Source organism: Ailuropoda melanoleuca, chromosome 16 (assembly GCF_002007445.2).
Source record: "Ailuropoda melanoleuca isolate Jingjing chromosome 16, ASM200744v2, whole genome shotgun sequence".
Lineage (NCBI taxonomy): Eukaryota > Metazoa > Chordata > Mammalia > Carnivora > Ursidae > Ailuropoda > Ailuropoda melanoleuca.
Genome location: NC_048233.1, coordinates 50,188,003 through 50,215,527, shown reverse-complemented (window position 1 = coordinate 50,215,527; position 27,525 = coordinate 50,188,003). Strand labels below are relative to the sequence as shown.

Genomic DNA, 27,525 nt, shown 5'->3' with positions numbered 1-27,525 from the left:
ATCTGGCTGTCACTGATAGGAATTTAAGATAATTTTTATCCGTCTTTCCATGTCTTCTTGTTATATGTGGTCCTACTTTCTCTTCATTATCTCTTTAATTTTTCAGGGTAAACAAGGAATTTTGGTTTTTAACCCCATTATGGAAATTTCCTCATGTATTATTTTGTTGATTTTAACCATGAATCAATGAATGGAAGAAAGGGAGGGAGGGAAATAAAAGCCATTAAAGGACTCTATTTAAACACCTATTTTGATAAAAGTCAGGAATGGAGCTATAGTCTATGTGGTGTAGTTGGCTGAGTTCATATCGTCTTACTATCTGTAAAAATTAGTTAAGGGTGGCTGGGAAAGGATCTCTTCTTCCTTCAGAAGAGAGGCAGCAGGGTTTAGACTTTTCCTTTTGAAATACAGTATATCTTTGCAGATTTCTATTTTGCTCTTATAATATCTGTGGATCTTGGGAATGTTTAAGCCTCATTCTCCCCTTAATGTGAATTATAGCGTTCAGCTAATTAGGTCAGCACTTAACCACTCTGTAGGCACTGGGAATCAACTAACCTTTAGGGAAGGAGAAGCAAATTTTTTTTTTTTTAATTTAAATTCAATTAGCCAACACATAGTACACCATTAGTTTCAGATGTAGTGTTCAGCAATTCATCAGTTGCATATAACATCCAGTGCTCATCACATCACGTGCCCTCCTTAATGCCCATTACCCAGTTACCCCATCCTCCCACCCACAAAGAATCAGATCTTGCATGATTTTGGATAGGTGTATCTTGAATTGTGACTTCCAAAAGCTATTTTGGAGAAAGAAGCAGGTAGTAAGGAGGCTTAGAAAAAGAGATGAGGATGTTTTTGGATGACATTATCAGAAAAGAGGAAAATCTTAACTAATACAGTGTTTTATAAGTGTATTTTGACTACAGCTCGCACTAAGAGTGTGTTAAGTTCTTTTAAGCTTTTCAGTATTTACAGATTTAGTCACATAATCTCTTAATACTTTTCAAAAATTGCAAGTTAATTATACATTTTAAATTGGAATCCTAAATATAATGTACAATTATTTTCTCTTAATATCTCTGTCATCTTGTGGTTTTTGTTTTTACAAAATAACAATCATTTTCTAAAGTATTTAAAAGGAGAAGGGGAAACTTTAAGACGTGAGTCATAAAAAAACAAAAATAAAAATAAACGGGGGCAGGGGGAATATATCTAGAAGAGGAGTAGCTGGTAATTCTATGTTTAGCTTTTTGAGGCATTACCAAACTGCTCTGCGTAGTGGCTGCACCATTTTATATCCCATCAGCAATGTATGAGAGATGCAGTTTCTCCACATTCTTGCCAGCACCTGGTGAATTTCCTTTTTTTGGATTATAGCCATCCTGATGGATCATTGTGGTTTTGATTTACGTTTCCTGATGATTAATAATGTTGAGTATCTTTTCATGTTCTTAACTGGTTATTTGTATATCTTTTTTAGAGAAATGTCTATTTAAGTCATTTACTCATTCTAAAAATTAGATCGTTCATAGTAACTCTATTCATAATAGCCCCAAAATGGAAACAACCCAAATGTCGCATCAACTGATGAATGGGTAAACCAAAGTGTTATGTTCATACAATGGAATATTACCTACAAAAAAACAGTGAAGTCCTGATATATCACATGGATGAACCTTAAAAACATTATAAATGAAAGAAGCCAGATACAAAAGACCATGTATTGTATGATTCATTTTATATCATATGTCCCCAAAAGGCAAATTCATAGAGAAAGAAAGCAGACCAGTATTTTCCAGGGGTGCGGGAAGGTGGGAATGAGGATGTTTGCTTAATGGGTACAGGGTTTTTTTTGGGGGGGGGGTGATGAAAATGTTCTAGAATTAGACCATTTCAGTGTTCTTACCGTAGTGGTGATGACCACACAACATTGTGAATGTACTGAAAGCCAGTGAATTGTACATTTTTAAATGGCTGATTCACATTTTGGTCAGTGTTCCAATGAAGAGATCCCTCCCCAAGTGTGGGTCTCCTTTTTATGGGTGAAGCCTGACAGCATGGTGCCTGACACTATGTAGTCTGGATTAGGGATTTCAGCTGTTCTCAGGAGTTGTTTGGGAAGGGCAACTGCCTAGAACTTGGAGATCTTAGGAACTATGGAAAGTTCTGCTATCAGAGAAAAGGAAGCTCCTAGTCCTGTAGGGAGCTAAGTGTAGGCTCAGTCCTCCCAGTGGTAGAAGACAGAGAGCCCCTGATTGTCCATGCAATTCAGAATGAGCATCCAGGTCACTTTCAAATAATCCTGCTCCTTGCATCACACCTTTGTATGTATGTATTCCCATCTCTACAATATATGCATTGGGACCACAATATGTAGATCATCTTGAATTTAATAAAATATTTCTAAATGACTGGTTTATTTCATTATCTGTCTTAAATTCTAACTTTCTCAGGATTGGAAAGTCATTTATCCACTAAGGGAAACATTATTCCAGGTGAGCTGAGATTACCATTCTAGATGAATTGTGGTTATCATCTTAAGGTTTCTGGATCACTGGAATTATTTACTGTCCAGTGATCCAAGATCAGAACTCAGAATCTAAGAGCTATATTCTTTTTGTGTGTAAATGTTCAAACTGCACTTTTTTTTTTTAATAGACAATAGAGAGTTCCTAAGAATCCTATGAGGACAGAGCAACCCATACCTATTTTACAGTTGAGGAAATGTAAAGAAGTTAAGGAATTATTAATTTTTTCATGTAATAATGGTATTGAAGTTAAATGAGCTCTTATATTTTAGAGATGTATACTGAAGAATTTGCAAATGAAGTGTAATAAATTGCTTTATAGTTTTAATAGAATGAGGAGCTGGGAATGGGGTGCTTATAGATGCAACAAGATTGGCTATATGTGATAATTATTGAAGCTGGTGGTGGATATGTGGGTGTTTATTATATTCTCTCTACTTTTGTTATGTCTGAAAATTTCCATAATATTACATTAGAGCTTAAGAAAAATGCCATAGAATTATTCGTAAAGCTGGTATTCAGACCCATGTGACTCTAAAATCGCTCTTCCTTCCCCCTTTTTAGTGAATAGAACATGCTATTTTGGAAGTAGTTAAGTTTCCTGTTACAGGAGATAGTCAGACATGGGTGAAATAATCAGCTTCCCAAACATGCATGTTACAGTGCCCTGCAGAGGAGTTTGGGCTTATTCAGTCCTGATTTTGTGTGTTTGGGGGTGGGAGGAAGAGGGAGATTTTGGAATTTGAGGGGAAAGATAACTTTTATCAAAAATTTCCTTCCATAAGTGATTCTTGTGCAGCTAACATGTTCCCTTGGACTGGCATTTGGAACCTCTTGATTAGATAACTTTAAATTTAGTTTCTTCATACCTCAGGAGCCTATGAAATTGGGAATATGACAAGACAAATAGCAAAACATAAAAATAAAGTACCCTGGAAATAGTTTCTTTGCAGTTTAGGTTGTTAATACTTTTGCTGCAAAACCCTGCTTCCTTTCCCTTTTCCTCTCTTTAGTTTAGACTGGTCTCTTATAGTTCAACTCCTGTTTTCTCCACCCTTTCTTTTGGTGGGGACAGGACTGTGATACCCATGTACCTTTCATTGTCTCCCTGCATACATCTTTTCCTCCTTATTTTTAATATTTGTCATATTACCATCTTGATATTTTCCATATTTGTGGTGCTTGCAGAGAATATCTTCCAGGACTAATGAGGGTAGGTAGTTTCCCTAGGAAGATCTGGGAAATCAGATCACATGCAAGTTGCAGAGAACTGCTAGTTGCTCAGACACCAAGAATTAACTAGGCTTCTGAGCATCAGTTTTAACAGAAGCCTGTAGATTTTGCTTTAAGTATGGGGTGGGGCACCTGGGTGGCTCAGTCAGTTGAGTGTCTGTTGATCTTAGCTCCTGTCTTGAAATCAGAGTCATGAGTTTGAGGCCCACGTTGGGCTCCATGCTGAGTGTGGAGCCTACTTTAAAAAAATCAAAAAGTTTAAGTATGGGGGAGGTAAGGATCAAGCAGTGAGCAAACTGTTTTTATGAGAAACATGAGTATGCAAAGCCAGGTAAGCAAAAATAGCATGACTTGATCAGCTGAGCAGTCAGATTGGAGCTTGATTATTAGAATGTGTGTATCAACAGCTTTACTAAATGGCACAATTTCTGAATTGAGGTGGCTTAGGCTACCTGCCCAGTCTTAAAGGAGTCTAAGTGCAGCCTGGCTGAGGAATGCAGTTGTTAATCATTCCATTATAGTCTGTTCTATTAAAATCCTACCTAATAATTTTGTGTGAGCTCCATATTCTAAGAGGAGCCGCTGGCAAACTAGAGTGTGTCATGAGAAGAAATGACTACAGTTTTCAGGATCTAGAAGCTGTGTCCTTTAAGGAACTGTTGAAAAGATTGGAAATGTTCTGCCTGAAGAAGAGTTGTGTTGGTTTTTTTTTTTTTTTTTGAAGAGAATATTAATTGAAGATAAGTCACTCCCTGGATCTGAGTTTCATCATCTATGAAATAAAGATGGTTATGTTGCCGGATCGTTGAATGTGATAATCAAGACAGAATTCTTGAGATGTTTCACGGAGCAACTTAGTTTATTTAATTAGAACAGGGACAGGACCCATGGGCAAAAAGAGCTTAACTTGTATGAAGCTGATGGTTATATGCTTAGTGCTCAAGGGGGAGGGGATGTGCAGGGAGTATTAAATCATAGATGTCTTTGAATTTCTACTCGTAAAACTACCTTCATAATATTTCTCTGGTGCTTATTCAGTTTGATATTAATTATCAGTGAGATTTATAGGCAGTCATGAGACCCTTTAAGAACTTAGCAACCTTACCGAAACTATGCAGGCTATAGGTCAGCCTTCTGGACTAAAGGTGAATATTTTTCTGCTTCTGTCCCTCCATCAGACTGGATGAGTTCTGGGATCCCTTTCAGGAATAATATTTAAAGTTTGGAAAGTTCCCATGTAAGAGGAAATGGACTTTTTTTCTTTCTTCTAAAGTTTTGTATTTTGGGGGCCCCCTGGGTGGCTCAGTTGGTTAAGCGTCTGCCTTCAGCTCAGGTCATGATCCCAGGGTCCTGGGGTCAAGTCCTGCATTGGACTCCCTGCTCAGCAGGAAGTCTGCCTCTCCCTCTACCCTTCCCCCTGCTCGTGATCTCTCCCTCCCTCTCCTTCTCTCTCTCTCTCACTCTCACTCTCTCTCAAATAAATAAAATCTTTTAAAAAAAAATAAAGTTTTGTATTTTGGACATAGTTTCTCAAACCAATTCAGGAAGTAGAATAACTGAAAATCATGGTATTCTTGTAAAAAAGATGAAATAGTGATGTACTAAATTTCACAGTACATGAAGTATGTTACCTTTGTGCTACAGTATAGTAGCATTTTGTGCTAGATTATAACAGACAAGTGGTAGCAGGTGCTGAAAGTTTTACAGAAAGGTTAAAATTAAACAAATCCTGTTCATATTTTTCGATGTGAATTGAGAAATTCAGGTTAGTAACTTAATTTTAAAGTCCATTGTTCCAGAAAATATAACAAGGACCAATGAGGAAGAAAATTCAAGGAGGCAGGTATTATAGTTAAATATTGACAGTGGAACTTAGAAATAGTCATTTAATAATGATGGTTCCTGTCAGGTTCTCAGTTCAGTGCACTATTATCTGAAGTCTTCAATCAGAGGTTTGGTGTGTACTTGTTACAAATGCTGTAAAATTATTTTTATTATCAAAAGAAAGTTCTGGGGCGCCTGGGTGGCTCAGTCGTTAAGCGTCTGCCTTCGGCTTAGGGCCTGATCCCAGGGTCCTGGGATCGAGCCCCGCATCGGGCTCCCTGCTCCGCTGGGAGGCTGCTTCTTCCTCTCCCACTCCCCCTGCTTGTGTTCCCTCTCTCGCTGGCCGTCTCTCTCTCTCTGTCAAATAAATAAATAAAATCTTTAAAAAAGAAAAAAAGAAAAAAATTCTAAGTTCATACTTATTAACACTAAGATTTCATCATTTTGTTTGTGTACATGAAGATAAAGTTTGGTTTGATTTAGGCCAAAAGGGGCAGGTAAAGAGAACACTGATAATAGGCTGACTTTCAAAGTCTGTGGTACAAACAGGCATGGATCTTTTAATTTTTCAGACACCGTTCGTCCTTATTTAAAAACTTTTCCCTGAGATTTATATTTTTTATTGGGAAATAAGATTGTAATGCCTATTCTTTATAATTAATTTACATGCTCAAGTATTCATTTCCTGTAAGAATTTTATGCTTTGTGGTGAAAGAGTGTTTTTCTTCTCACTCAGCAAGCTTACTTCCTGTTTCCTTCTAGTGTCTTTTGTTAATAATAATCTAAATGCTTTGGTTCAGATTTTTGTGACCAATACCAGGAAAAGGCAGCATAGAATTTAGAACTGTCTTATGGCAACTTAAGTTTCAGTTAATAGCTATAAATTTAGCTACTTGGAGCAGATTGCAAAGATTTTAGTAGTGAATAAAATTATTTTCATAGTACTGGCTTTGCAAAGTTCTATGGGTATTGATTCTTCCTAAAAGTTAACTATATTAACATTATAAACATTTATATCCCCCATTGGCAGAATGTCTATCATTAATTTTAAACAAGAGGGAATCTTTTTTTTTTTAAGATTGTATTTATTTTGTGGGGGAGGGGCAGAGGGAGAGGAAAATCCCAGGTACACTCCACGCTGAATTTGGACCATGTCTTGGGGCTTGATCCATTACGCTGAGATCATGACCTGCACCGAAATCAAGAGTCAGATGCTCAACTGACTGAGCCACAGGCGCCCCTAAACAAGAGGGAACACAGAACAAAATGATTTTCATTGTCTAGCTGGATGTAGTAAACTATTTGAATAGCTTAGTGACGTCTCTTTGTAAAACTGTTTAAAAATTCAAATAAGGAAGTGATTAACTTTGTTCCAAATAGTAACTGATAAATACATATAATACACACACACTCACACACACATACGTAATGCTTAAAGTATGTTTATTGAAAATTTGCTGTGCAGTCTAATTTCTGGGACAGTATGGCCTGAATCTTGCATCTGAGTAGGTGTAAAGCTTTCCCATATTCTTAAAACTGCTTTACAAAACATATACTGGTAGAGTTTTGTGAGTTATTTCAAACCTTCATCACTTTCCTAATCTACCCTTTCTACCTCCTCTGGTGCATGACCTTACTACTTTTTTTTTTTAACTGAGGTTAAGACCATTTTCTGCATGCATTTACCCACCTCAGATTTGCCTCTTCTTTCTGTTTTGGATGAAAGAGAGAGCTATTCCTTCACTTTTTTGAAACTTCACTCTTTTAGCTCTTTTCTTGTACTTGTCTCCCCAGGGTATTTTCTACCATTACTCTTTAAAGAAGAATTTGTAGTTACTGCCCTTCCAGTCTCTCACCATCCTCTCCTGTTTTTATCATATTGCAGAAGCTTGTTTCTGGTAATATGAATACTAATTGCCAATCTGGTGACCATATTCACTCTTTTACTTCATTTGCAACAGTTGACTACATCTTTTCCTTGAAACTTCTCTTCTGTGGCCCTAGTTAAATCTACTTCCTAGTTTTCCTCCTGTAATCTTTGATTTCTTTTCCTTTGTCTAGCTTCTAAACATAGGCATTTCTCCAAGGATTTGCTCTAGTTGTCTTTAATATCTTTTACCTGTACTCTCTTGGTCAGTGCTTAATTTTGAGGCTCCAAGATAGTTGAAAGCTACTGGTCTACATTCCTGCAATGATATGACTCCTTGGTTCTCTGGTTGAGATGCTCTGATGGTTAATTTTATGTGTCCATTTGATTGTACCCTGGGGTGCTCAGACATTTGGTCAAACATTAACCTGGGTTTATCTGTAAGGGTGTTTCTGGATGAGATTAATATTTGAATCAGTAGACTGAGTAAAGGCAGATTGCCCTCCCTAATGTGGGTGGACCTCATCCAACCTGTTGAATGCCTGAATGGAACAAAGCAGCTGACCCTACTTCTAATGAGGGGAAATTCCTCCAGTCTGACTGCCTTTGAGCTGGACATGGGTTTTTCCCTGTCTTTGGACTCCCAACTAAAACATCAGCTCTTCCTGGGTCTTGAGCCTGCTGTACTAAGTTGGGAACTATACCATTGTCTCCGGGGTTTCCAGCTTGCCAACTGACAAATCTTGAGACCCGGCAGCCTCTATAATCACAGGAGCCAATGTCATATAGTAAATCTCTTTACATATGTATATATATGGGATATTGCACTCTCATTGATCTTAATGGATGCCTACAGCCATTAGCAGAGAGAAATTTCTCAGTAGAAAATTGCAGAAATTAAATGATCCTCAAATCTATGTCTTTAGCCCTGGAATAGAATACTTGTAGATGGTAACCAAACAACTACATGAATTTACAAACCTAAAATGTTTACTGGAGAACTCTCTATCTTCTCGCCTAGACCTCTTCTTTCTTTCTTCTGTATATTAGATAATAGCATTAGCAATTTTTTCTTTTTCTTTTTTTTTTTAAATGTGAATACACACTTTTTTTTTTTTTTAAGATTTTACTTATTTATTTGACACAGAGAGAGACAGGCAGCAAGAGAGGGAACACAAGCAGGGGGAGCGGGAGAGGAAGAAGCAGGCTCCCAGTGGAGGAGCCTGATGTGGGACTCGATCCTAGAACGCTGGGATCACTCCCTGAGCCAAAGGCCGATGCCTAATGACGGAGCCACCCAGGCACCCCTAGCAATTTTTTGTCTCTTTGGTTCGTTGAAAAATATTTGAGGATACAATGTATGGGTTACAAATTAACCATTCACAGGCCGAATCCTTAAAGAACTTGGGTTAGAAGGAAGAGACACCGTGTGTGTGCATATAACTGCATTACAACATAGAAAGCCTTGAATGCTGCATAAAGGTTCATGCAAGATGAATGGAGGAAAGAGATGATTTGATGCCTAGGTTGTTTGAGTGGAATTTAAGGGAGGTTTTGAGGGAATAGGTGGAAAGTGTAAAATGTTAAAAAAAATTGGGGGGTCGCCTGGGTGGCTCAGTTGTTAAGCATCTGCCTTTGGCTCAGGTCATGATCCTAGGGTCCTGGGATTGAGCCCTGCATTGGGCTCCCTGCTAAGGGGGAAGCCTGCTTCTCCCTCTCCCACTCCCCCTGCTTGTGTTCCCTCTCTTGCTGTGTCTCTCTCTGTCAAATAAATAAAATCTTTAAAAAAAAAAAAAAAATAGGGGCGCCTAGGTGGCGCAGTCGTTAGGCGGCTGCCTTCGGCTCAGGGCGTGGTCCTGGCATTATGGGATCGAGGCCCACATTGGGCTCCTCCGCTGGGAGCCTGCTTCTTTCTCTCCCACTCCCCCTGCTTGTGTTCCCTCTCTCGCTGGCTGTCTCTGTCAAATAAATAAATAAATAAAATCTTTAAAAAAAAAAATAAAGGCATGTGAGATGGCCTCCTCACTGAGATATCTTTAAAAAAAAAATTTTTTTTTTTGTTCCAGAAAGGAGAAAAACAAAAAAAACCTAATGTTAATGTATGAGATGACACCTTGGTATCTCAACTGTTTTTTACTTTGTAAAAACAAAAACATTTTTGAGTTAACTTTTCAGGTGGTGTTTTTGTCTTGATGTATGACTAGACAATTAGTTGTAGCCTATTTCTGTCACTGTCAATTGAAATTTATAACCTTCTTGAAAGGAAAGACCTAATTCATGAAAGGCACTCTGAATAATACAATTTTTTGGTTAAAAAAATCTATAAAAAATTTTTTTAAAACCTATAAATGCCACTAAGGAGATTCAAAATCTGTTAATAAGTAAAATATGAAAAAGAATTAAAGGAGGAAAGATGATTATTGGGTCAAGCAAAAATACAAGTTTTCTTTAGCATTGCTTCTGAAAAGGTCATAATGTTTTTCTCATTGTGTTTTTAAGTTTTTTAGGGGGACTTTTTTGAGAGGTTAGATGGCAGAGTCATTAGGCATGGGATTCTAAAGCTAGGCTGCCTGGTTTGAAATCCTGATTATATTAGCTGTGTGACCTTGTGTTTGTTAATTAACTTCTCTGTGCACCACCTTTTAACCTGTAAAATGGGGATTATAACATTACCCACCTACTAGAGCTTTGTGAGAAATAAATGAAACATATATACTTGTAAATTGCTTATAGCAGGGCTTGGCATGTAATAAATGCTCAGTAACTGCTAGATTTTTTTGGGTGGTGGTGGTAAAATACACATAACCAAATTTACCATCTTAACCATTTTTAAGTGTACAGTTCAGTGGTATTAAATACATTTACATTGTTGTACAACCATCACCACCATCCATTCCCATAACTTTTCATCTTATAAAACAAACTATACTTATTAATAACTCTCTGTTCTCCCTTTCCCAAATTGAACCAATGATTGGGTGTCTTTTGAACTGGATATAAAGTTCTACAAGAATATAACATTCAATAAAATTAGATTTTTATCTTCAAAGGACTTTCACATTATGGCAAATATAAAACAGGATGTGATGATACAGTGTTTGGTTCAGACTAAGTACTTAGAAGTGGTAGGAGGGGAGAATTGTTTCATGCTGAGTAATCATAAAGGGCACTGCAGATGAAGTAGCATTTTGTTGGGCCTTAAAAAATAACAGATTTTGACTTGGGTTTTGAGGGCAGGTTAGGAGGAAGGCATTGAACACTAAAACAAAGATTCATAGGCAGGATAGTTCAGTTTCTGTTAGGAACAGGATATGATTCAAGCTAATTGGAACATAGAAATCATTTGGGAAGTTCTGGGAAATGCGATTGGATTAGATTATGGCAAACTTGATATGTCAGACCAGAGAATTTGTAGAAATATCAAATCCCATTTTCAGGGTTATATGGTTTATTTGCTACAGTGCTTGTTTCTGTAACACAAATTAACTTATGTAATTGGTTAATATCAGCTTGATGTCAGTAAAGTGGAGAAGTGGCATTAATTCAGACATAATCTTTCCAGCATGTAACATTTTAAAACAATCAAGAACAAACTTTCTCACAATTAAAGAGGAAGCCTTAGTAATGTGAGAAAATATTAAGAAAAACATTGGAAATCCTGCAGAAGTGTTGTCTTCTAGTGAAGATGGTGATTGATTGTGGAATATGGAATCATTCTTGAAGCGACTCAGTGTTAAACTCTCTGGTAAAGCAGTAAGTGCGGACAAAGAAGCTGTGAAGACCTGTCTCTGCTTTAAGAACTTTCGTGAAGTTGTCTACATCCTAGATTATATTTTTAACCTCGCTGAAATTGGGCTTGACTAGAAGCAAATGCCCTCAAGAATCCATATCACAAAGGAGGAAGCAGGAGTTCCAGGGTTTAAGGCTTCAAAGGATCTAGGACCATAATGCTAGGTGCAAAGTCAAGTGGAGATTTAACTGTGTGCGTATCTTTTATAAGGACTTGTTATTTTGGTTGAGGCCTTGATTACAAAGTTACACTGATTTTGAATTGTTTGCTTTAACTCTGTTTTTCTCATGAGCTGTGTTATTTTTAGTTGTGATTTTCTAGAACTCAAGGCTTGTTTTATGTTTTGTTTTGTTTTCCCTCTTAAATGTGCATATCACATTCTAGGAGAAAGGGCTCTGACACATTTTAAAAGAAGGAAATTCATAAAGGAATTGTTTCCCTAAATTTTCAATAATTTTTCTGACAAGGTATTTTTGTGTGCCATGGTCAATGAATTCCATTACAATTCTTGAAATGTATGTACTGTATTCTCATTCACTTAATTTTGAATTGAGAATATTCCAATTTTAATTTAATTAATTTCAGTTTAATTTCAAAAGAAATTTACATTTGAAATTTGTGTCAGACTAAGTATTTTTATGTAGTAAGTCAAAACGCGTCTAAATGGGGGTGCCTTGGTGGCCCAGTCTGTTAAACATCTCTTGGTTTCAGCTCAGGTTATGGTCTCAGGGTCCTGAGATCAAGCCCCATGTTGGGCTCTGCGCTCAGCATTCAGCATGGAGTCTGTTTAACATTCTTTCGCCCTCGCTCTCCCTCCTCCTCTGCTCCCTCAGCCACCACCCCTCCAACCCCCCACCTCCCCGCTCAGGCACTTGTGCGCACGCTCTCTCTCAAATAAATAAAATCTCTTTTTAAAAAGACACTTCCAAATTAACTCTGCTGTTTGTCTATGCTTGGGTAGTGAATTTATCTTATTAAAGCATTGCACAGTTTGATCAGACAATAAACTTTTGATGTTTGCATAAGTTTATTAACATGGAAAATGCCTGCTAACTCCTAAAACTCATTCACTTACGTAAAGAACCAGCTGTTTTCTTGGAATTCGGGGCCAAAGTTGAAAAAATAGAATTCCTGGTTACTAGAGGAGTCCCAAATGGGTTTGATCTTTTCACTTTCTTAAAACAGCATAGTCCTTTAATTTTATTCAGCTGTTAAGTTTCCGAAGCATTTATTTCAGGAAGATTTTGAATGGAAATATCTTTAGCATTCCATTCTTGTTGACCAATACAAAGTACAGCCTACTTCTACTTTTGAGCAAGTAAAACCAATGAACTTCAAAGCTTAGCTGGTATTACTTTTACAAAGATAAAAATCTATAATATAAAACTTTGTAACTGATAGGATTTATTTTCCCTCCATATCTTTGTACGTAGTTTTGAAAGAATGTGTTTGTGCTGTGCTGCTATTTAGCATTTGGCGATCTTTGACTATTAAAATAAAAATATTTTTTTGGTTACAGAAAGACCCAAATGGGACCAGTAGTTTGTCAACTGGAAGTTCTCTTCTACAAGAAATTGAAGTACAGAATGAGGAAGTGGCAGCTTTTTGTCAGTCCATTACAAAGTAAGGAATTTTTCTTTATAAATTAAAAGTTATTTTTTATTAAATGCTTGCTTTTAAAAAAGTTAACTTGAAAACAAGCTTAGTACTAATAATTCTAAAATTTAAAAAATTTTAATTATGTTTTCCCGTGCCTAAAATTTTGAGACCATTAATTAACACATTAACACTAACTGCAGTTGAAACTGTATCCTTACCTGTTTAGTTTGTAAGTATTTAGAAGAAAAAATTGAGGTCAGACAGTTAATTTCACTATTAACCATTGAAAACATGGCTTAAACAAATAAAAGTTTTGGTACACTTAGAAAATGCCTGTTTTATTTTTAGGGAGACTTAATTTGCTGTAAACTTTTTGACATTCAGAATACCGTCCTTTTTCGTTAAGAGATCGCTTTTACAACAGGAGGTTACAGGAGCAAATATATTTTCTGAAGATTAGAATAATGTATTTCTAAAATATTCTTTTTATCTTAAATATGTCTAATACTTCTTATAGATGTGGAAACTGAGACTCAGAGAAGTTGCCTACTAAAATTTATTCAGCTAGCCAGCAGCAGAGAGAGCCAGGTCTCCTTTGCTTCTAATTCAGTGTGTTTTCTTTCCATTATATCAGGACTTCTGTTGTGGGTGCTAGAAACCCATCTTAAACTAGCTTAAATCAAGAACAGTATGTATTGGTTCATAAACCCCTACAGCAGAAAGAGGAAGGATGGAGCAGAATTCAGTGACAGCAAGATCTAGTAATTAACACGCTTTGAGTTGATCCCTCCTCCCTTTGGGTTCCCCTTTCCCAGTTCATCCTTTCCTTCTTCCTGCCCTTCCTCCCTGCATGCTGGCTTCATTTTCTACTACTGCATATGCGGTATTGAAGGCAGGGAATATAGCCACTAGTAGCTTAGACTTCATATTCTAATGGTCTTGCTATCAGAGAGGAAAGGGAGTCCTTTCAGGCAGCACCAAATAGAAAAATCCCACGGAAGGAAAGAGTGGAACAACAAACATTGTGGCCAAGGGGTTGAAATCTGTTATCAAAAGAAAGTATATCACCACTGAGGGATTTATTCTGAATTCAGTATTTTACTCAGTGTGGTCTGCTTTAAGCAAAGCAGTTTGGGGTTCCCAAATCATTTTTGAATATATACATCATTTTAATGTTTCAGGGGCTTATTAACTAGATTTTCTAGACTATTGGTAATATTTTATTAAAATTCTGTCTTTGTTACCTCTTAACTAGCATTTCTTTTCTTCAGAATACCTTAGGGGAGAAAAAAGAAGAAAAAATATCAGTAGAGCCACTTTTTCTTCCCTGCACAGGTTACTCTTAACTGGATTTTTAAAATTCTGTTTTCAGCAGGCATTTAATATAGAAGAGACATTTAGGTGTCTTAGTATTCAAATTACATACATTATAAATTACCTCTGCCTTCATGTCATTATACCATGTGTGTGTGGTTAATAATTTGGAAATACTCTTTTGCCTTAATTGTTTGGAAGTAATCTGTTATGTGTTTATCTAGTTCCTTCAGTTTTCTCCCTAAATAAGCCCTGTATGCTTTCTGTTAGACTGTGTTGAGTGACTATGCATTTAAGCTTTGCAGGTTGAGAAATCAGGCTGTCTGAGAGCTACCTTTTCTCCCCATTTGAATCATAGAGTTATTTACACAGACTCTGCCACTAAGCTAAAATGATTATTTTTATTTATACACACACACAATGGCTTATGTAATCTGAAACCCCAGATGAACTAAGGAGATAATGACTTCTTTTTGTAATTTTATTTCCATTACTAGAGAGTGATCGCAACAAATATTTCAGAGAAGTAAGAAGCAGAGGTGTTTTGAAGGCCATGTTCTAGGCTCCTCTCTTCTTCCCCTGTGACTTTGGAGATTGGGTGTCCCTTGAAGAAATTAATGGCTCTACTTTTTCAGTATGGTCATTTCTGCACTGGAGTTGTTTTTTTTTTTTTATAAAGATTTTATTTATTTATTCGACAGAGATAGAGACAGCCAGCGAGAGAGGGAACACAAGCAGGGGGAGTGGGAGAGGAAGAAGCAGGCTCATAGCGGAGGAGCCTGATGTGGGGCTCGATCCCATATCGCCGGGATCACGCCCTGAGCCGAAGGCAGACGCTTAACCGTTGTGCTACCCAGGCGCCCTGTGCACTGGAGTTTTTAAACAAGTATTTATACTCTTACTCCTTAAACTCTTTACTTTTTGAAATCTAAAATGACTCATTTAATCATTTTAACTCAGCTATGAGAGATTTGTCAGGATATTTGTTTGCAATTAAGATTACTTGTATAATAGACTGATACATTGCTGGCTCTAAGCCTTTTTTTTTTTTCTTGTGTGAAATTAGGGAGTTGGACTAGTGATTTCAAGAGTCTCTTTTAGTTTAAAGGACTATAATGCTGTGATTCAGGACATTTCATCATTACTGCATCTTTCTGGTTTTTATTTCTTGTTTTCTTTCCTTTCCCATTTATCATAATTGACAAAGCTTGCTATATCTGCTAGTTATATAGTTTCAGAGAAAGTTCTTTTTTTTTTTTTTTTTAAGATTTTATTTATTTATTTGACAGAGAGAGACAGCCAGCGAGAGAGGGAACACAAGCAGGGGGAGTAGGAGAGGAAGAAGCAGGCTCCTAGTAGAGAAGCCTGATGTGGGGCTCGATCCCAGGACCCTGGGATCACGCCCTGAGCTGAAGGCAGACGCTTAACGACTGCGCCACCCAGGCGCCCCTCAGAGAAAGTTCTTAGAGGAACATTAGGTACCAGAATTTTTGATGGTTTCTTAGGAGTTAGGATGAGTAACAACACTTTACACTTATAATTTTAAATAGCTTTCTAGTTTCATTTTTTCCTATATAGTTCAAATCTAGTATTTATATCCTGCAATAGTGTCTTGATTCCCTAGGATTCCCTGTATGTTTTCAAGGACTTCACCTCTGCATTTAGGTAATTTTATTCTAAACAATACTGACTTCCCTAATTTTTATTTTTTACCTTTTAAAGCCCTCATTTTTATCTCTTTTCCTGTCCTGATTTTGCATGATTTGGCTCTGTCTGTACCTAACTTCAGCTTGATAGAGCACACACTAGGAAAATAAACTATAAAGGATTTAAATTTCCTGAACTGTAGAGCCACATTAAACAAGCAAACAAAGGGGCACCTGGGTGGCTCAGTCACTTGAGCATCTGACTCTTGGTTTCAGCTCAGGTTGTGATCTCTTGGGTTTGGGGATTGAGCCCCACCGAGGGCTCTGTGCTCAGCAGGAAGTCTGCTTGGGGTTCTCTCCTTTGCACCTCCCCTGCTCATGTACTCTCTCTTGCTCTCTTGTTCTCTCTAAAATAAATAAGCAAATCTTTAAGAAAAAAAAATAAACAAGCAAACAAAGCCATTTCTTTGGTGGTGACAAGGAAGTAGAAATTTTAGAAAATGAAAATTAGAGTTTAAAAAAGTCATCTTTACAGGTAATTACTTAAGAACATCAAGCTACAATGTATGACTTAGAGTGTCCATAAAAATATGGTTTATTATATTTAAAATAAATAATTCAGCAATTATCAGTTTATTAATTTGCTTTCGTATGTTTAAAAGTTGAGTTACAAACAAACAAAAAAAAATAACCCAACTTTAAGGAATCTGTTACCATCTTAATTTTCCCCCAATTTTGATGAAGCAAACCAAACCATAAGAATAAAAAAAAAAAATTCAGTTTTATAGAAACGAAATTACTGTTTTTTTCTGGATTATCTTCCAAGCTGTCAAGCAGAGATAGAACTCATTTTAAAAAAAAATTCTTTGGGGGGGCGCCTGGGTGGCTTAGTCATTAAGCATCTGCCTTCAGCTCAGGTCATGATCCCAGGGTCGTGGGATTGAGCCCCACATTGGGCTCCCTGCTCAGTGGAAAGCCTGCTTCTCCCTCTCCTACTCCCCCTGCTTGTGTTCCCTCTCTCATTGTCTCTCTCTCTCTCTCTCTGTGAAATAATAAAATCTTTAAAAAAAAATTTTTTTTTTAAAGATTTATTTTTTTGAGAGAGGGAAAGAGCGTCGTGGCGGGGAGGATGAGAGGTGAGGCAGAGGGAGAGCGGGAGAGAGGAGGAGAGAGAGAATCTCAAGCTGACTCCTGCAAGTGCAGAGCAAGGAGCCCGACATGGGGCATGACCTCACAACGCTGAGATCATGACCTGAGCCAAAACCAAGAGTGGGGTGCTCAGCCGACTGCGCCACCCAGGTGCTCCTTACTTAAAAAATTTTTTGTGCGTGGGGCGTCTGGGTGGCTCAGTCGTTAAGCGTCTGCCTTTGGCTCAGGGCCTGATCCCAGAGTCCTGGGATCGAACCCCACATCACGCTCCTCCCCTGGGAGACTGCTTCTTCCTCTCCCACTCCCCCTGCCTGTGTTCCCTTTCTCACTGGCTGTCTCTTTCTCTGTCAAATAAATAAATAAAATCTTTAGGAAAAAAATTTTTTTTTATTGTGATAAAACATACATAATGTGAAATTTACTATTTTAACCAGTTTTACATGTACAAATGTTTGGTATTAAATACATTCACACTGATGTGTAAAAAAGGGACTCATTTTTTTGAAGGTTTTATTTAAATTCCAGTTAGTTAACATATGGTACAATATTAGTTTCAGGTGTACAATATAGTGATTCAGCACTTCCATGTATCACCCGTCCTCATCACAATAAATGCACTCCTTAATCCCTGTCACCTATTTAACCCATCCCCTCACTTTGTTCTCTATAGTTAAGAGTCTGTTTCTTGCGGGCACCTGGGTGGCTCAGTCAGTTAAGGATCTGACTCTTGATCTCAGCTCAGGCCTGGATCTCAGGGTCGTGAGTTCAAACCCCACTCTGGGCTTCATGCTGGGCATGGAACCTACATAAAGAAAAAAAAGTATGTTTCTTGGTTTGCCTTTCTCTCTTCCCCTCTGCCCTTGGCTCATTTGTTTGATTCTTAAATTCCACATATGAGTGAAATCGTATGGTATTTGTCTTTTTTCTGACTTTTTTCTCTTAGCATAATACTCTCTAGCTCCATCCATGTCGTTACAAATGGCAAGCTTTCATCCTTTGTTATGGCTGCGTAATATTTCAATTGTGTGTGTGTGTATGTGTATACACATACCACCTCTTCTTTATCCATTCATCACTCAGTGGACAGTTGAGCTGTTTCCATAATTTGGCTATTATAGATAATGCTGCTATAAACATTGGGGTTCATGTATTCAAAAAAGGACTCACTTTAAGGAAAGGAAATGAAGGGTTCCCCCCTACCAAATTAAGTTCATTGAATGCAGCTCTTATCACTGGAAATTTTGTCTAATAAATTCCTGAGCTATTTTTTTGAGCTATTATCAGGAATTTCTGATTGTCCTTTCATCATCTTTAAGGATTTCTGAGACTTGAATCCTTGTTTGGATATAGACGAAATTCTGTAATAGATCATGCATTAGTTAATTATGTGATTTGCTGTAAGCATGTATTTTATACTGTAGAAAACAAGAGATTACCTAGTAAATAAGAAAAAAGAATCTTAGGCAAGGTCCGATGAGGGTCTTGGCATTACATTGTGGAGGCATAAGTTTGACAAATATCTGAAGATATTGTGTCCGTGTATAAAGGTGTATTTCCAATATCAATGTAAGCTTATTACTTGTATTAGTTTTTTTTCTGAAGATTTTATTTATTTGAGAGAGCAAAAGAGAGAGAACACAAGTGGTGGGGAGGGCCAGAAGGAGAGGGGAAGCAAACTCCCAGCTGAGCAGGGAGCCCCGATATGGGGCTTGATCCCTGAGATCATGACCTGAGCCAAAGGCAGACGCTTAACCAGCGGAGCCACCCAGACACCCCAACTTATATTAGTTTTTTAAACTTACTTTTCTTCTTTTTAATATTGGATCTTTTGTGGTGCTTAAGACCACAGTGCAGAACTCAAAGATTTTTTAATTCATTTGACAAGATGCTTATAGCGCCTCTATTACGAGGCACTTGCTCTGTTTTATAAACTTAGTTCACATAATTCTCACAACAACCTTATGAAGGTAGTAGTTTGGTATTATCCTCAGTTTGTGAAAGAGGAAGCTGGAAACAGATTCAGTAACTTGCTTGTGGTCACATGGCTAGTAAGTAGTAACATCAGGGTTTAAACTCAGGTTGTCTGACTCTAGAGACTGTGCACAGTTACACTTGCTGCCTCTCCTAACCTTTTTTTTTTTTTTTTTAAGATTTTATTTGTTTATTTGTCAGAAAGAGAGCACAAGCAGAGGGAGAGGGAGAAGCAGGCTCTCTGCTGAACAGGGAGCCCGATGCGGGACTCCATCCCAGGACCCTGAGATTATGACCTGAGCCAAAGGCAGATGCTTCGCCGACTGAGCCACCCAGTGGCCCCAGCAGTTTATTTTTGTTTTTTAAAGATTTTATTTATTTATTTGAGAGAGTGAGAGAGTGAGAGATAGAGCATGAGCAGGGGAGAGAGCAAGCCTGATGTGGGGCTCAATCCCAGTACCCTGGGGTCATGACCTGAGCTGAAGGCAGATGCTTAACTGACTGAGCCACCTAGGTGTCCCAAGATTTTATTTAAGAGAGAGAGAGTGCTCAAGCAGGGGGAAGAATAGAGGGGAAGGGAGAGGGAGAGGGAAAGAATCTCAAGCGTACTCCATGCTCAGCACAGAGCCGGTCGAGGGTCCCAGTCTCAGGACTCTGAGATCATGACCTGAGCCGAAACCAAAAGTCAGACATTTAACCAACTGAGCCTCCCAGGTGCCCCTCTCCTGAACCTTTTCTTTTTGTCAACTCAAACTGTTTTATTCTATTCCTATTGATTATTTTAATTTCTACAGAAGCAAATACACAATACTTCAAGCATTCATTCCAGTTATATTCCTATGAAAAGCAGACAGGAGAATTGGATCTTGTCTTCTAACCTCCAGAAAAAAGTCAGTTAAAGGAAGGCTACGAGTTTAAATAAGGCATCGAATTTTCCTTTGTTTGCTGATAACAGAAGTGCTGTCTGGAGTAGAGCCACATATACCATACTCATGTATTTCAATTTAAACTATGTTTTTTCTGTGAATAACTTCACAAGCAATTCTTGCCATTCCCTAAGTTTTAGAAATCACTTTGAGAGAATAAAGGCCTATAGCAGTGTAAATCTGATAATGATTTTTTATCACTACACTTTGATTTTTTATCACAACCCCCTTCCCCCAAAGTGTGGGGAAAGGGCCCTAAGAAAAAGATTTTTAAAAGACAACGAACTTTTTATCCCTCTCGCAATTGCAGTTGAGGGTTACTTTGCCTGTATTCTCAGTGGATTCATTAAAAGTGTACATTTTGTATAATTATACTGTATAGCTAAAAAATCTGAAGCAGAAAACCTCATTTAATGCCTTGTATCCAGTGTGTGTCTGGTTAATGTTGATAATGTTACCACAGATATCCTGGCAGTACTTAATCTCTTTTCTTGGATTCCTTTTATCTAAAAGGCAAATGCTGGTATTTGGAGCTTGACTGGGGTCCATTCATTACAGTTCTCATGAGCTGTTCTTAGAATTGAACAAAGACACAGAATTGAATGGCTGTAAGCATGCAAAGTTTTGTTTAGGGCTCTCAAATGCAGCTTTAAAAAAAATTAATTTCTTCTTTCTTGTGAACAGATTGAAGACCAACTTTCCATATACCAACCACTGGACAAATCCAGGCTATTTGTTAAGTCCAGTTACAGTACAAAGAAACATATGTGGAGAAAATGCTAGTGTGAAGGTCTCCATTGAAATTGAAGGATTTCAACTGCCAGTTACTTTTACATGTGATGGTAGGTTTGTAGTTCCCCAACTATCTTGCTCTGATTAGGGAGAAATGTTTAAAATGTTAATTTTAATCAATCTTGACCCTGTTATCATTAGGTATCCTTTTAAAAAAATTTGTAGGGTGTGTGTGTGTGTGTGTGTGTGTGTGTGTGTGTGTTAAAATACTTAACATTCATTAGTTACCCTTTGCAAAAAGTTGACATTCATTTGGATAATTTTCAGGTTAGGACTAGTGGGAAATTAGTTTACCTTTATTACTGCATATTTCTCTGAAAAATGCTGAGTAATTTTGGTTAATTGGTGGCTCTTGCTCAAGGTCCCAAAGCATGAGATTGAAAGGCTAATTATAGTCCAATTCTTTTTTTTTCTTTTTTTCATTTTATGGCAAGAATAATGCTTATTTATAAAGAACTGTCAATGAAATTGAAATTCCAGGTGTCTTGCTAAGCTCCTCTAAGGAGAAGATCATTCTCCTTTGGTTCTAACTCTCTCTTCCAAATTTGGGATGGATATCCTTTCTAGAAATGTATCCTAAAGCCTGTAGGAAATTTTTTGTCATAGTGTATTGATTTTCGTGATGTATATTGTTTTAATGGGATTCCAACAGTAGAATAAGAGCCTATATTTCTACAGTACTTTGGCCTAAAAATGATGCCATTTTTTTCTGTAGGGGTTATGACTAGGAATATATCCAATATTTGGATACTTTCTTTGTAGCTTTGCACTTTTCAAGGCTCTTTGAAAAAAATATGAATCTGAAACAAAAATGTTAGCCAACTATAACAATCATTCTTTTAGTTTCTAAAGGAAGAACTATTCTTATAAAACATATTTTAAGTTTTGATTTGGGGAATTATTTCAAACCCATATGTTGTAAGAATTACTACTACAATTGAAGTAAAGAAAGATCAATAGGCCCCTTAATAGAAATAGTAAGTGTTAATGACAAATGGTTTAATTTGTATCAAAGCTTGACTTGATGTATCAAGATAATGATTATTTTTCGAGAAAGTATCTCAAATACGTGTAGTTTGGTTCTTCATAAATGTGCACATTTACAATGTACATCTTTGTTAAGAAACTTAACCATATTATGGTAGAAGTGTGTCCAAATGGTAAGTGTTACCATACAATTGACTATTCAGGAATGTACCCCACTGCATTAGATATTTTATGTCCTTTTTTGCCAGGCTGTTGATTTTCGTGAAGTCTGAACTTAACACTTGTCTTCTAAATTGAACATAGGAACTCTAAGTATAGAAATAGATTACTTTAAAAGGTTACTTTAATTTTTAATTTGTTGTAATCTTAGTATCCAGCTATTGTCAAGAATGATAATTGAACAATACTTCCTACTTGCTATGTTTTTATTTTTCATTAGAAAATTTATCAGGAGCATGTCAAACATTAAAAAGGTGATTTTTTTTTCGCCTTCATGATTTGGTTTAAATCATTTTTTGCTAGATACTGCTAAATGTCAACCTTTTTGGAGGAGTCTGTAATAGGGAGTTGGCTTTCTTAGCTTACATCTGCCCTATCTAATACAGTAACCACTAGTCCCATGTGGCTATTGAGTACTGGAAATGTGGCTAATACAGAGTGAGATGTGCCATACATGTAAAATACACAGTGGATTTCAAAGACCCAATTTGAAAAGAAATAAGATGTGTCATTGGTAATTTTAAAATGCTGGTTATGTGTTGCAATGACATTTTGGATTTATTAGGTTAAATAAAACATGTAGAAATTAGCTTGACCTGTTTCTACTTTTTTCAATCTGGCTAGTGGGAAATCTTAAATTCTGCATGTGACCTACATTATATTTCTATTGTTTAGTGCTCTCTTAAATGATAAGAATTACATTCTCAGTAAGCATATAGAATTAAGTGAGCAAAATGAAAATGATGCCTCTTTTACAGTGAGTTCTACTGTAGAAATCATTATAATGCAAGCCCTTTGCTGGGTACATGATGACTTGAATCAAGTAGATGTTGGCAGCTATGTTCTGAAAGTTTGTGGTCAAGAGGAAGTACTGCAAAAGTAAGTATTCATTTAACTACTGAGCAACATCTTCAGAAATTTAATTTTAAGGGGTTAAATTAGAAAAATTTCAAGTTAAATTTGTAATCCAAGAATACATTGGGTCCTGTTTAATTGATTCATTGGATCAATAAGCTTATATGGAGATAATACTTTGTTTTAAGATGTGTTTAAGACAGTGGAGATTATCAGACATAATTAAGACGTGGTATTGCCCTTAAGCATATAGTCCTAAATGGGAAGAACAGCGGGTAATTGGTTGATGATAAGTGAATTTAATGGCTTTTTTCTTTCTGCTAAGAGTCGATAGTCACTTCATTATTAGACTCCATTTTCCTTTTGTAGCATGTAATATTACTTTTCACACAGTGGTCAGTTGTGACTTCCTTTTTAGTTGCCTGAAATACCATTATAATTTTTTTCTGAACCAGATAATTGTATCTAGCTTTTAGTCCAGTTATTTTATGAATTTCATTATTTTAAGTTACCTGCCCTTATATTTCTTATTTTTTCATCTTCATCTTCTTTCTTCTGTGCTGTGACTCTTCTCATGTAGAATTATTCTTTTATATAAGTGCCCACACTTGGTTAAAAAACTATCTCTACATTTTACCATTTTCTTCAATTTCTGATGCTGATACAAGTTATACTTTACTCTTACCTCTGTAATTTCTAGTTTGAAAATAACATTGATGAATAATTAATATATTTTAATAGTAATCATTGCCTTGGAAGTCATGAATATATTCAAAACTGCCGAAAATGGGACACAGAGATTAAACTACAACTTTTGACCTTCAACGCAATGTGCCAAGATCTGGCCCGAACAGTAAGTATGTGCCTTATAACTGAATTGCATTTGGTTGAATCTGAGTAATTCTGTAATTAGCCAATTTGGAATTTGTGCATTCTCCAAGATTTCTGGGTTGGATTGGTGAATGGATTGGAATGATGAACTAATTCTATCCACAACAAGGGTTTTCAGCAGATGGGGGGAACTTTTCAATCATGGAGTCTTAGGTAGCATACTAGTCTGAGCTGGAGGCATATTTGAAAATCAAAGTGGAGGAAATAGAAGTTTGATTTGTAATGGTTTTACACAAGAATGAAAACATTGGGGTCAAAGAGAAAGGAGGAAGGGGGAAAGATTTTGAATACTAAATATAATTTGGGGGAAGAAAAGATCCACATTGATTTTTGCATCATACTGAGAAAAATACATTATTCTGCACCAAATGAAAACTTCTCTTTTTAAAATGCAGTACTTTCTTTTGAAGTTAAAGCAAATTAAAATGCAGGAAATTAGGCTGTTTTATTACCGTATGAACACTTGATAAATTTTAATCTTTAAAGAGAATTATTCTTCATTTGGTAGAACTTTGGATGGAAAAATAGCAGTCATTTCTACTTTATTTTCTTAGGTTTTGCTCCTATGTTTCATAGTTTTTGTTTCATTTTGGTGAAAACTATTTCATGAAATTGAGTACATTTTAGCAATCTTTAGTGACTTCTCTTCAGTTTCTTAAGGAGTGATGTTTTTGAGTATATTTGCATAATAAAGACTTATGGTAGAAGAGACTGGAATCTTGTTTATGGGGGGTAAGCCTGGAGGAAATCTGATTATCATTAGAAAAATAATGCAGACATTCAGGTGCTTTCTTCCCCATCTGATCCAACCCTACCTTCATTTTCATTTAGCTGTTAGCCATCTTTAAAATAAAGTATTTTGTTTTGGGACTCCTGGGTGGGTCAGTCGGTTAAGCGTCTGCCTTCAGCTCAGGTCATGATCCCAGGGTCCCGGGATCGAGCCCCATATCAGGCTCCCTGCTCAGTGGGGAGTGTGCTTCTCTCTCTCACTCTCCCTCTGCCTCTCCCCCAGCTTGTGCCCTCCCTCTCTCTCTCTCAAATAAATAAATAAAATCTTGAAAAAATAATAAAAATTAAAAAAATAAAAGTTTTGTTTTTTAAAGCTCTCTACTCCTTATAAAACAGAAGTAGTTATTACTTTAGCAGCTACTTATATTATTTCTGAACTTAAAAGCATTAAAACTAATTTTTCAGAATATTGACTTGCTTTTTTTCCTGACTCAGTTATAAATAGTATTTAATTCTGATAATATTTTAGCCTCTGTTCTGAAAAATCACTTTAGTTTCAAGAATTTATCATACACTTAACCATATTTAATTTGGCAATAGAAAGACCAAAGAATGGATTTTATTTTTTTGCTAAAAATGTGTGTATACATATATTTTTTTAGGCAGAAGATGATAAAACACCTGTGGATTTAAACAAATACCTGCATCAAATGGAAAAACCTTATAAAGAAGTCATGACAAGGTGTGGCATCTAAAGCATTAATTCCAGATTTTCAAACTTTGCTTTTGGATGTGAATAACCTTTATTTTGGTGAATAAAACAATCATTTGTGTATGGTATCCTTCAGTCACAGTAACTGTTCTTTATTTCAGATACCCTGTTGAAGAACTTTTAGATTCTTACCACAACCAAGTGGAACTGGCTCTTCAAATTGAAGTAAGTCTTAATTCACATTTTGGCATGATGACTGAAGGATTCTTGTCTTTGTTCTATCTTAAATATTAGTGTGGTGTTGGAGGAAATATTTTAGAAGGATGATTTAAACTATTCTTGCTGTTGATGTTTGGTGACTTGTGACCCATCTTGTTAACCAAAATTCTCAATGTTGCATGAGTCAGCACTTCACCTCATTTCAGCTTTATTACTAAGAGGACACTTCAGTTTAATTCAGAAAGCATTAACTGAATGTTTACTCTATGCTAGATGCCGGAGTTATGAAAATGAAAGACCTAGTCCCCACTTACCAAGAACTTAAAACTAGTGATGGATTTAAACAAAATTTCAACATAGTGTAGTAAACGTAGTATAGAGGTATGCATTGCATTCTTTGGGAGATCAAAGAAGGGCACTTCTTCCAACTTGAGAGTTCATGGAAAGCCTCTACAAAGGGAGTTTGCCTGAGCCAAATCAACTGTATGGTTTAGCTAGAAGATAGTTGGGAAGGGCATGTGAACAAAAGCACACAGGTGTGATACATATGTGGAAATATATGCACTTCTGTAATAGAGTACAGAGTGTGACAGGAGGATTAGGAGAGGACACTGTAGATAACCAGATATAAGTTACCACTTTACAGTCCATGTTAACTTTTACTCTGTCCTCTAGATTAGAGGGCCATATCCAGTCCACTTTCTATCTTTGTAAATAATTTTTGGAACAGCCACACCCATTAGTTTATATATTTTCTGTGACTGCATTTGTGCTCTAATGCTAGAGTTGAGTAGTTGGGACAGATACTGTATGTTCTGCAAAGCCTAAACTATTTATATTTGCTATTTGCTGACCCCTGCTCTAGCCATTTATGGCATTTTTAGCTGAGGGTAGTGGGTGGGATGGGGTGGGTGATTTGTTTAGTCCTAAGCTTTGAAATCACTCTGGCCATACTATGGAAGTTAGATTTAGTTCTGTCAGGATTGGTTTCAGGGAGACTACTTAGGAAGGTTTTTTATAGTAGTCCAAGTGAAAGGTAATGAGTGTGCCAAGTCAAGAAGGAGGGGAATATTTAGGAGATAAAATTGTTAAGATTTTGGTAAGTAATGAGATGTAAGAGAAGAAATAGTGTAGGATGACTCTCAAATTTCTAGGATGACCTCAATTTTTCAAATACATTCTTGTCAGCATATAAACATATTCATTTATTCAATAAATATTTGCTGAATATCTCCTCATTGTGAGGACTGTTGTAAGTGCTGGGGATATGGCAGTGAACAAATGAAACTATAATCCCAGCTCTTAGTTTACACTCTAGTTGGATGAGACAGACAATAAAACTAGCAAAACATGTGCTACATCAGGTGGTAAGCACTACAGAGAAAAATAAAGGAGGGTAATGTTGCAGTTTCAACATTTGTATTCAGAGAAGTCCTCATCGAGAAGATAAATTTGAGCAAAGAACTGGAGGAGAAAAAGAAGTTATCTGGTTATCAGGGGAGCAGGAGGGTGCCTAGTATGTATAAGGTCTGTCTTTCTAGCTAGGATAGAGTGAGGAAGGGGGGAGAGAATGGAAACAAATCAGTTAGGAAGATGCTTGCTAGCTGCAGAGGATGGGTAGGGGGAGAGAGGGGTTGGAGAGGGAGAAACCAGGAGAGGAACAGATTTGGTTGGAAGATAACTTAATTTTGGGCTTTATGTTTGTGATGACTTTTATTCACTTTTTTTTTAAAGATTTTATTTATTTACTTGACAGAGGCAGCGAGAGAGGGAACACAAGCAGGGGGAGTGGGAGAGGGAGAAGCAGGCTTTCCCACTGAGCAGGGAGCCCGATGTGGAGCTCAATCCCAGAATGCTGGGATCATGAACTGAGCTGAAGGCAGACACTTAACCACCCAGGCGCCCTGACTTTTATTCACCTTAATAGCAGTGTTAAATAGGCAGAGCTGGATGCAGGGCTTGAGCTCACAACCCTGAGATCATGACCTGAGCCAAAGTCAATAGACAGACAAAGTCAAGAATTGGATGTTTAACCCACTGAGCCAACCAGGTGCCCCTTTGTTCCCTTTACTTTTAATCCTCTTCCCCCAGATATTTGCATGGCTTACCCTTCAGTTTATTAAGGTCTGCACTCAAATGTCTTATCACAGATGTCTTCATGGCCGTCTTAACTAAAATAGTGACTAAAAAATAAAATTATTAAAATAGTGACTATCATTTATTACCCACATCTTTTTACAACTTTATTGTGATATAATTTATATACCATAA

The 27,525-nt window shown here is 36.8% G+C and overlaps 1 protein-coding gene across 4 annotated transcripts in view; it reads left to right on the top strand.

Moving 5' to 3' along the window:
* PIK3C2A (phosphatidylinositol-4-phosphate 3-kinase catalytic subunit type 2 alpha) overlaps nt 1-27,525 on the top strand; it is a 97,407-nt gene that overhangs the window by 25,123 nt on the left and 44,759 nt on the right. For all 4 annotated transcript variants that reach the window (XM_034645836.1, XM_002925145.4, XM_034645835.1 and 1 more), the window contains exons 3-8: nt 12,765-12,868; nt 20,535-20,692; nt 22,607-22,727; nt 23,445-23,556; nt 24,986-25,065; nt 25,197-25,260. In XM_034645836.1, the coding sequence (XP_034501727.1) occupies nt 12,765-12,868; nt 20,535-20,692; nt 22,607-22,727; nt 23,445-23,556; nt 24,986-25,065; nt 25,197-25,260 (639 nt within the window). The remainder of the gene's footprint in view (nt 1-12,764; nt 12,869-20,534; nt 20,693-22,606; nt 22,728-23,444; nt 23,557-24,985; nt 25,066-25,196; nt 25,261-27,525) is intronic.